Below are 11,280 nucleotides of genomic sequence, written 5' to 3' on the forward strand. Positions count from 1 at the left end.
TGGTGGTGGAGGGGTGGAAAGGCAATAAAAATGTGTTTTAAAGATAGGCTATTTCCCAATACTCTGTATCAGCTGGAGAGGCTTCTGACACCCCGGGCTTTTTAGATGTAGAGCATATTGTTCCAATCTGTGCTAAACAAGTACCCCCGAGGAAGCTCACTGGGATGGAGGCTCATGATTCATTTTAAATAGAAGGCATAATAAGAGCAGATAACTTTGATTTGTGCAGAGGAGAAGTATGATCTCTTTCAGGGGTTCCAGGCTTTCACTGCATTTTCTTCTTCTAATGCTGATTAAAGACGAAGTGATAAATAAGAGCTCTGTGTTCGGTTTAAAGGAGGCATGTAGCTTTAGAGAGCTGACTTACTGAGAAACAAGACAAACAAACAAACAAAAACCCCTGACCTCCGATACCCTTTGACCAAAATCCGCTAGTAGCAGAAAGTGAAGACGAGAGTTTCTTTCACTAGTAGAAAGAAACCAGCCAAGGACAGTGACCTCTTCTTTCCATATGACCGGAAAATATCCTGGGGGCTGGACCGGGTGGGGACGTGCCGGGGTGTTACCCGCAACTCGGGGTCCTACCCAAATCATGCCAAAAGCGGGCATGGAAAGGCGAGAGGGAGGTGAAAAAGCAAAGAAGGGCTTTATTATAAAGCGAGGAGAAAAAGCTGTGGAGAAAAAAAAAGCTGGTGCTAGCCTTGTGCCCGGGCTGGGGGAGACAGCCTCGGGTTTTGCTTGGGTCCCCCCGGGCGCCTGCCGCCAAAGGGTGGCTGTGGGGTGGCGAAAGGGGACCGGGACACTGTGGCACCGGGGGGCGGCGGGGAGCAGCAGCCGCCCCGGGGCTGGCGGAGCCCCCCGGCACCTCCACCTGCTGCGGGCCCGCTGCCCTGGGCTCCTCCGGTCTCCTCCGATGCCTTCCGCATCGCCCCAACCGACTTGGGTTCCTCCCGCGGCAGGAAGCCCGTGTGAAGGCGGCGGAGCGGCTCCATCCTTATGTAAGAGGCAGCCGAGATTGTGCCGCGCCGGGCAGATGCTTGCGAAGCCGGGGCTGGCGAAAAGAGCTGGCCCGATCCCCCGTGGGGCCGGAGGAGGGGAACCGGGGCACCCCCGCCGCAAGGTGCCGCCCGGCCCGGCCGCTGGGAGCCGCTCGACCACCGACGCCTCCCCTCCGACCCCGGGGTGCGGATCCCGCACGGATGAGCCCTGGAGGAGCGAGGACGGGGTCCCGCCGCTGCCGCCCCGCAGCTGGGGATGCTCCCGAGGCTTCCCCTGGGCTGCGGGGCACCGGAGAGGGCGCAGAGCTTGGCGTCGGGGCGGCTGAGCGGCGTGCCGTCGGAGCTCGACGGGACTCCTTGTCCTAAAAGGTCCCGGGGGGCACCTGGGTCCCTTGGGAGCCTCTCGGCCCCCGCCTCTCCCCCGCGGGCTGCCGAAGCTCGCCGGGGAGGACAGCCCCGCCGGGGCCGCCCCGTCGTGCCACTGCCCTAAGGCTCATCGGGAGGTGCTTGGCGGCTCCCGGGCGGCCTCGGCGGGGCTCGCAGGATGCTCTCCGCGCTCGCCATCACCTGTCGGCTGTCTCCGGCACCCCCTACCGCCTCTCCCTCTGGAAGCGCGGCCCCCGGGGGGCTGAGCCCTGAGCCCCTCTGCCCGAGCCCCGCGGGGCCGGTCCCGCCTCGCCGCAGGTGCGGTCGCGCCCGCTCCCAACCGGGGGGAGGCACCGGCACCTCGGAGCCGCCTGAGCGCCCTCGACGGGGCGTCCTCGACGGGGCGGCTCGCCCTGCTGGGGCGGCTTTCCCCCTCCGGAGTTTTGGCTGAGGTTCACTTGTTTTGGCCGAGGTTCACCTCTGCACCTTCGCTCTCCCCGGGCGCAGTCTCGGGGGGCGGCTCGGCGGGGTGAATGAAGGAGCGCGCAGTCCCCCGGGTGTGGGTTTTAGGGCCAGCGCCGTTCACCCTCCCGCGGGAGCCCCGGAGGTGTGTTTTTCCCCTGGGGACCCTCAGTGCCCCCCTTCTCCTTCGGGTCCTGCCGCAGCCCTGCTCGCCGCCCCCAGCTGCGCATCCTCTCCCTCCTGCCGCTTCGCCTTCCCCTCCCTGCTCGGCCGCGAAGAGGACGCTTACAAGGTAGGCAAAAGGGAAAGTGAATGTGGCGCTCTGGAGCGAGATAGAGAGAGACGGGCAAGGTTAGACGTGTATTTACTCAACCTTTATTATTTAAAAAAATTCATAAAAAAAAAGGTGAACGAACGTCTTACAAAACCCCCCCATAAATAGGACATTCCGTTCAGCTCTGGCTATTGGCAGTTCTAGTACTTGACAACATCAGACGCGATTTCCTGGCATTAGAGAAACCCATTTCAAAATCGGTCATCACAAAGAAATACTAGAAATCCCAGTTAGCACTTGCTAGGCAGCACGGAGCACTTGTACACAACTTTTCAGACACACACCCGCGCACACACGCAGCTGGGAACAGATCCCGAAGGAAGAGAGCCTCCTTAAAAATTAGTAAACGCTTCTCCAAATAAAAGAAAAAAAAAAAAAGAAGAGTTATTTACAAAACGCACATGGAAATACAGTATCGACAGAGCGTGGCTGGCAAATCAACATGATTTGAATAGAGAAAGGGCTATGGCACATCTTGCTCGAAAGCTCGCACGGCAGCCTCCTTCGAGTGTCCCCGGGGAGGAGGGCTCCTGCCATCCGCGTCACGGTGCCTTCTCCCTCGCCACCTCTCCTCCCGCCCTCCCCTCTCCGCCCCTGCGCCTTTTGCCAGGTCCTTTTTACACTTGGATGACCACCGTGCTGGGGCTCTGGAGCCGGGTTTTGTATTGGTCTAGCCAGCTTCTGAGCTCCGAGATCTTGTAGCCCTCTGGTCCTCTGCCTCCCTGGTACATCACCTTCTCCTCCTGGATGATGTAGAGCCTCTCGAAGTAGGCACCGTAGGCGGCGCTGGAAGCATTGTCCATGGTGTCCACGGCCAGGGGGCAATCGGGCGCCCCTTCCCTCATCAGCTGAGCTGCCCGCAGCCTGTCCTGGAGGCACTGGTGCTTGGGGATGTTGTAGGCTGCGTCCGAGCTGACCCAGCCGTCGGAGGGGTGTGCTTCTTCGATGTACACCAGCAGGAAGTCGGCAATGTCCACGAAGTGCGCGGCCAGGCGCTGGAAGGACCGGAGGCGGGCCATGAACGGGGGTCAGGTGCAGCTGCCGAAGTTGAGGATGAGGGGTCTCTTGCCGCGGGCGAAGTCCAGGATGCGGAGCCTCTTCTGCCCGTCCAGCTGGATCACCTCGGGGTTGGGGGCCAAGGAGCCCACGTGCGCCGACTTGAAGAAGTCCAGTTTCTGTCCGTGCCACACGGCTTTCAGCGACTCCAGCGTGAACATGCGGTTGGAGTCGGACACGCAGACCGGGGGGTCGTCGGGGGGCGGCCCCTCGCTGGCTCTGGCCACCTCCTCCGCCGTGGGCATCAGCAGCATCTTCTTCCTAATGCACAGAAAATCCAGGAGCCAGAGCATCACGGCGGTGAGCAGGAAGCGGGGGAAGAGGAGGATGCAGGCGGCCGCCTGGGTGAGCAGCTGCAAGGTGTGAACGCCGAGGGAGTGGAGCATCGTCGCGGCTGGTGCTGCGGGGCGCCGGCTGCCCGGGGGCCCCCACGTACCCTGCTTGCCGGGGTCTGCGCGGCACGGCTGAGATCCCGCTTCTCTTTAAGCCCATTTTATAGTCAGGGATTTAAATGAAAAGTGACTCCACCTCCGGCCAGAACCCGCCCCTCTGGAACTTGAGCCTGGGGATTACCTACCCCTCCACTCTAATGACCTAAAAATACACAGACAAAGGGGGAGAGAGCCCCGGCGGGAGCTGCGAGGGGACGTGCAGCCGAGCAGGGAGCAGCCGCTATCAGGCCCCAGCAGAGAGTCCGCGATAGGGCACGGCGGGGGTCTCCGGCCGCAGATAGCGGCGGCCGCTCGCTGCCAGCCCCGCCAGGGACAATGCAACAGGCGCAGCCCAGCCCTCCCCCCGGCCCCGACAGCGGGGTCGGGGCCGCGCAGGAGCGGGGCCGGGGCAGCGCCGTCCCGGCGGCGCCCGCAGGTGTCAGGGACGGGCAGCCCGCTCCGCGCTGCGTCCCTCCCCGCTCCTCAGCCCCCGGCCCGGGCACGGTCGTAACCGGGTACAGCCACAAGCAGGCACGGCCACAACCGGGCACGGCCACAAGCGGGCACCGGGGACACCGGTGCTCGAACCCGCGGTCCCCCCCGCATCCTCCCGCGGCGGGGCGGGACGGGACGGGACGGGACGGGACGGGACGGGACGGACGGGGCGCACGGGGCGCACGGGACGGGACGGGACGGGGCGGGCGGCGGGCGCTGCCCCGGCGCCGCGGCGGGGCTCGGGGGGTGCCAGGTGGGCTCCGGCCGCCGGGCGCTGGCCCGCGGCGGAGGAGGGGCGGGCGGCGGGCGGCGCTGCGGCCGCTAAGGGGAGCTGTTGCCCGAGAAGCGGCGGCGGCCGTGCCGGTGGTGGTGGCGGCGGAGGGGGGGAGCCGCCGGGCCCTGCCACCCCCCCGGCCCCCGGGTGTCCGCTGCCCGGCGGGGCCGGCCGGGTGTGAAGGCGGGGCCGGGCCGTGCCGTGCCGCGGGAGGCCGTCGGGAGAGCTCGACGGCAGCTTGGATGGGGCCGGCGTAGCGTTCCCGGGGCTGCCGTCCCGTCCCGTCCCGTCCCGTCCCGTCCCGTCCCCTGGGCTTGTCCCCTGGAACCCATCCCGCCGTCAACCCATCCCCATCCCCCCCACTACATTGCCCACTGCACCCAGGTGAGCTGGAAGCCTCGAAGCCCCCTCGCAGCAACTCAGGAGGCAGCAGTATTGTGTTGTGTTGTCCTGCGAAGTAGAAATCCCAGCCCCTCACATCAGCGGGCCTAGCGAAGTCCTCAAGCAGCGGGGTGAAGAGACACATCGTGGGCCGTGTGTCCCGTCCACAGAGCAGATGTGCGAACACCGGTTTTAGGGTTGGGGGCTGTGTTACCTGTGGCGAAATGCTTGCAGTACACAGAGGCGAGCACAGACTAGCTGCCTCCAGCCTTTACCCAGGCAGGAGGAATTTATAGCCCATAAATTCCTTCTTGGTGGGCTAGATGGAGACCTGTACCAGAGGTATGTGGCTTAAATCTAGTTTGGTGTCTAGACACAATACTAGGCAAAAACTGATGGCTCTGCTCACAGCCTTGCCACTCCATTGATGCAGGGTTCCCAGCTTGTGGTGTGAACATCATTTCCTCACCAGCTTCTTCAGAAAGGGGTGTTAGGGTTGCCCAGAACACCCAGTGCTGCCCTCTGCTACACAGGCATGACTCAGGCCTTCAGGAGCTGCTGTAGCAGCGTGCACACAGGTGCCTGCCACCCGGACCCTGGGGATACACAACCCAAGCATGCAATGTGCATATCAGAGCCCTGTTTCTGCATGTGATCAATGCCAGGTATCTGGCTACAGATTCCTAGTGACCCACAGCACCTGCAACCTGCCCTGGGTGCAGCGAGCGCTTCTCCAAACGTGGCTGTACACGTCTCCATGCCTCCCATCTGACATCTGCAACATGGAAAAACCAATGCTGAGCCTCCTCCTCCTGGGAGTCCAGGCGGCTTACTTCATTTTTTATGTAACTTATTATGAGAACTCCGAATAAAAGGCACAATTAAAATCTCATTTTAATTTTTTTCTATATCTGGTTCGAAACAGACTCTTTTAGAACAATCTAAGTGGGCGCTTGGGTTGCAGCCCCCCATGGATCGTCTTCAGCTGGTGTCAACAGCGAGTGGAGTGAATTCAGTGTTGTAGTATCTGAACGGAAATATATGCTCCGGTCCTCATAATGACATGTTCATACATTAGCCTGACTAATAACTTTTTTGGCATTCTGTGGTGCTCAGTCCAGGGAAAATTACTGAGTAGATATTTACTATATTGTCAAACTTATTTTGAACTCTTCATGTGGGCCTCTCACCACCTCTCTGTGCAGTTATGCAATCCTGAAAACCACAAATTAAAGCCTCTAAACAGACGCAATAACAAATTGTGGTAGCTCTGAAGAAACCCCCAGGAAAAAAAATTGATCTCTAAAAGCGACCTCTTCAAACTATGCTGACAGACAAAAGCCTGAGTAAACAGATGGCTTTGCAACCCTGAATATCAACAAACTTTGCTCTACCAGATCAGTGAGAGATATTCCGAGGTAAAAAAAAAAAAGTATTTGGTCTTAAATAGCGTATTTGTAGCTGAATAGGGACTTTGGAAATGCGTTTTTCTCTAATCCCTGGAATCAACTATGTTTTATTTCTATAGCTTGAAGGAAACATTTGAATTGGGGTTTCCTATTCAGCTGCGGATAGAGCAGGGAACTGAAGCACTTTGCTACAATGGCCCACCGCTACCCTTCCCTACCACAGGAAAATTCAAGTATAACCTGAGGCTGCTGTTTCCTAAAGAAGCAGTGGCTCTGAATGGCTCTGCAAGTCATGCACTGCTGCATTCATTCTAAGTACAGCATTCATTTGTATTTACACAAAACTCCGTGGGAAAGGGTGAAATTCTGTCTTTGGTTTTAGGGAGGTTTGAAGTGATGTGTCACTGCCATTCGCGTGTCTGTGTTGTGCTGGATATTTTTCAAAATCATGCCCCAATAAGCCCTCCGTGTACTACGCAAGGGCAGTACCTTCCTCTGGGATGTTGGGCTATTTTTAGGTACCTGAAGGTAATGGGTCTTTCTAGGAATCCCTATCACTGCTACTAATACTGTGGGAACTTGTGTCTTCCTGCACGTTGAAGAGTTCATAGAATATAGTCTAAAATATGAGATTTACAGTGGCACATCTGGTTATGGGTGGTTTTTACTCTTCTGCATGTGGTCTGTGGTTCAGTAGCCAGTAACCTTACGCATATAGAAGTTTGTGTGTGTGTATCTGCATGCGTGCACTTGCAGGGTTCACATTATTTGCCTTTTTGAGAGCTTTATAGTTGTAGTTTTTCTTGATTTGATAAATGTAATTTGTAACTCTTTAAAAGTTCTTTTATAAACAGGAGCTACAAAATAAATTCAGCAACTTATAAAAACAAAACCTCAAAAAGCTGAAATTAAAAACATTAAAAACAAGCTTTGATGTAGAGGATGTGTTGAAATGGTATATTTACATGTTTATTTTCTGTTTTATAATTTCCTGGGCAAAGGCACGCAATGCTTTCTGACAGGAAACAAAATATGTTTTGGAAGAATTCCACCTCTCATGTCAGCTAGGCTACATGTCATTAGCGTGTTAGAACTAAGCTTTATGAGAGGAAGATGAAAAAGCCTCCACTGACATTTGGATCGGGCCCTGAAATAAGAGCTGAGCAATTTTGCCTCGTGTAAGCGGCCACCCATTTCCAGCAGCTGTGGAGAGGTGCGGCAGTGCAGCGGTAGTTTGCTGTCTGGTATCTGTAAGAACTGTGTAAATGCTAAAGCCAAGGTGGCTAAACTCCATTTGCACTTGTTTGCCCTTAGCGAGGCCTCTGCAAAGAAGTTACTGGAAGGCTGGAGTCTGCGCATGGGTCTGAATGTCTCTGGACCTACATCCCTCATAATCTTTCATCACTTTTAGATGACACATGTTTTAATTCTGCTCTTTTTTTTTTAATATATACATGACTCAAGAAAAAAACATGCAAAGTCAAGGGGCTAGCCAATGCTTTGAGTAGCTTAGAGGATTGAAATAAAATAAGTGCTGCACTGCAGACCAGTGTGTAAAATCACTAGCAGAGCCATGGGCTTTGATTCCCCACCCCAGCATTTTCACTTTTGAATACGTGACAAGTATGACGTATATGACAAAGAGGTTTCCTGCACTGAAGCTTATTAATATTTTTCTTTTCCCCACTTCTTGCTCATTTTGGGTTGAACTGGGATGGATTTGTTTATTTTGGAGGGAGTACTGATTCCAGAACTATAGGTCTTGTAGCACAACACGCAGCTCCCACCTCAAGTGGAAAGCAACATTTTCTTGAGCCTGTGAGCCACCCACCAAAGCTCTGCAGCACTGACTTAGTGGCAGACCCCTGATGTGCTGATGGGTTTCTGCACCTGTCTCTACACCACTAGTGCCCCTGTTGTGCCAGCAGCCTATCAGGCTGTGATAGAAACCAGATAACTGAGAGGTTCTGGATGAGAGAGAGAGGGGATTTTACTGAATGTCTGTTTTTGTGAACCCAGATGACTTTGGTGACTGGGTTTACTTCAAGACCCCAGAAATAGCGGTAATAGCACTACTTACAGTGCAAGTTGATGAACACCAAAAGGTGCAATTTCCTACCCTATTGCTCCTTCCTCGCTTCTGCTTGCACTTTGTGCTCTGTGATGCTGCAATGACCCACGGAGACCTGGTTCAGGCAACTAAGGGAGCAGAAAAGCTTAGCTCTACGAACTGAGTTATTTCCTGCTAGGTTAGCTCCCTGCTCATGACAAAACCAAACGATGCAATGCAGAGAAGGCACAAGATAAACAACCAGAGCATGCATCCAGGGCAGTATCAGGACTAGCCCATCAGACTGCCTTAGCAATGTTATCAGACTGGTCCTAGGTGGGGTTATCTTGTGAGAATGTGCTAAGGGCAGAGATTTCCCAAACCAGCTTCAATGCAAGGACGATGTGTAGAACAGGAGATGTACAGCAGATGACAGTGGCTGTCACAAGGTCCTACTGGAGCTGGAGCTGGATGGGGTGCACAGCTGGCTTCAGGGTTGAGCCTGCAATGTCAACTTCAGCAGCAGCTGCTGACTGACTTCCTCCAGCAGTAGGAAATCAGATTATCCAGAGCCCTCCGTGCCAAGCTACCCAACAAGCAAACTGCTCACAAACTGCTGTGGCTCAAGAGCTCAGGCTGGACCCCCTGGTATTATGGTGTAATTATAGTCATCTGAATGGCTTGCTCTGCAGCAAAGGCAACAGTCTAGTCCAGAAGTGGAACCCCATAGAGTTATACTTAAGTGGCAACTTTATACGCATTGAATACAGATGAAGTCCTTGGCAGAAAGAGAAAATACTGCTTCCATTGTCTTTTTTTTTTTTTTTCATGCTGGTTTCAGGTGTGGTGCAGAGAAGGATGAGGATGTGCAATTTGCTGGAATCTCAGTCTTCTCTGAAAAGATTGTAACAAAATTCACCACGTGCAGCATTTTATAACAATGTGCTTCCACTGACAGCAAATTTCAATGCACTAGCACCATTTAGAAAGATGAGAATAGCAGGCTTATAGCTAAAGTTATTTTTTTTTAATCTTTTAAATGATGCAGCCTGGTCATGGTATTTTCTCAAAATGTTAAGAGGATACTTCTGAGTTGACAGGCTGGGTCCGGGCTTTGTTGGGGTAAAGGAAACACTGCTACTCTGAACTTCCTTTCCATGGGGTAATCTCACTGCTGTCTGGCATGCTTTGTTCCAGGCTGATTCTCAGGGCCCTGAGGTCTGTGTGGTGAAAGCCTTGAATGAGCACTGGCAAAACTCCCATTGCCTTCCTTGTGATCAGGATTTTACCCAAGCCATGTAGTATGATAACAGACAAAAGGAGGGCTGAAGTCTCAGGAAGCGTTTTCTGTCATCTCATTTTCCTTAGCAAGTGCAGAATTTTAAAATAATATCGTTTAATAATTCTCGAGTTTTCAGACAATTGCACGTGCCCTGCCTGAACTGACACACACATTTGAATTTTCAATCTGCAACATGCTCAGAGGGGAAGGGAGGAAAAATAGCATTTAGAAAAACATTTATTCAAGACAAATCTTTAGGGATCATGTGTAGGATAATCTTCTTCAGGTTGACCTTCATTTTCTACAATATAAAGCTTTTACCCAACAGTGGTTTGACATTTTTAATAAGCCGTAGAGTGGAGGAACAAATAATTTAGCAAAAATGAAGGAGTTTACTCTTCCCAGAAAGGCAGGAATATCAGTCCACATTTGAATATAGAATTGAGATCATTAAACTACTGACCTTTTATCCACAATGTCATAAAAATGTATATTACATACCTAATGTGTACTAGTTCTGTGTAAATTATCGCTTTAAGTATGACAGACCCATTCCGAGCAAGTGGTATTCCAAACACAAGGCTAGAAGGCACAATTACTCTGCACTTCTGCTCTCATCAAGTAAGTTGCTTGCTTGAAGCCTTTTCTTTGAACATAAATGTTTGTGAAGTTTTCCATTTTTTTTTCCTGGCATTTGCACCAAGACTCCATTATTTTTAGCCATGCAAAATGGCATTATGCAATTCCTGAATTTTTCTTTCAGGCCATGATGATTTATAACTCCTAATTTCCAGGATACTCCCTTGAAGTTACCTTCTCTTGGTGATCTCAAGATTTCTCTTCCCAGACCTTTGGTATTTATTTTTACTATTTCTGTGGTCGAGGTTTGGCAATGTTGTTTTGGATTAATGACTAGACATACATAAGAATTGGAAGGAATACACATCTGAATCTCCTAATTTAATGCACAGCTTGTTTATCAACAGTAGAAAGATGTTTCTGGACAGGTTTGACACATCCTAATAATAGACTTCTGCGGCCAGATAGAAAGATTTTGATGAATGTGAACTGCATGTAATTCTTCACTTGTTCCAAAACAGATGCAATTTGCTTATTTTATATTGCAATGCAGTATTTCTTTTTAAAACTTTGCCCAGAAATTATTGGAAGTGGAAGTCAGTTAGTTTGGACAAGTATAGATTATTTATGTGGAATGTTATAATTGACATAAAATTGTATAACCTGCTAGCGTCTCTGCTCTTGGATGAAGAAAAGATCTTTGGCATAACAAGGGCCTGAGTTTCAGCTCTATTTTTTGCTTTCATGCAGGAAACTGCAAATAATTTAATGCTTATATGAAATTACTCAGCATTTTACTCAGTTATGGAATTTTTCTCATAAATGGTATATTTTGCTTTCATCATACACCCAGCGATATTTGAAATTGCATCTTCTGATGACCTTTTGACTTTCTCTGTGTATTATTTACCTTCATTGTTTATTTACTTAGGCTTAATTCCTTCCCTATGCAGCCTACTGTGAATAAAATGTTCCTCTGAAAATGATTAATTTTGCACTTTGTTTACAGAGTAGTCTTGCAATGTTGTATCTGATACTCATTAGCAGGAAAACAGAAATAAAAGGAGAAACATTAGTTCTCACCACAAATCATTTTGAATTCACTGGAATCAGGATCCAGCTCAAAATGTTTAGGTTAGCTCAATAGCTCAAGCTGATTTAAA

At 51.8% G+C, this 11,280-nt stretch overlaps 1 protein-coding gene across 1 annotated transcript; it reads right to left on the reverse strand.

The window, feature by feature from the left end:
* Positions 1 to 2,186: 2,186 nt before the first annotated feature.
* DIO3 (iodothyronine deiodinase 3) lies at positions 2,187 to 3,928 on the reverse strand. The gene has a single exon (XM_040559562.1). It carries the CDS (start codon positions 3,600 to 3,602, stop codon positions 2,778 to 2,780), a length of 825 nt encoding a protein of 274 aa, XP_040415496.1. The 5' UTR covers positions 3,603 to 3,928; the 3' UTR covers positions 2,187 to 2,777.
* Between the last annotated feature and the right edge of the window lie 7,352 nt (positions 3,929 to 11,280).

The sequence above is a fragment of the Cygnus olor genome, chromosome 5, assembly GCF_009769625.2.
Source record: "Cygnus olor isolate bCygOlo1 chromosome 5, bCygOlo1.pri.v2, whole genome shotgun sequence".
In the NCBI taxonomy this organism is placed as follows: domain Eukaryota; kingdom Metazoa; phylum Chordata; class Aves; order Anseriformes; family Anatidae; genus Cygnus; species Cygnus olor.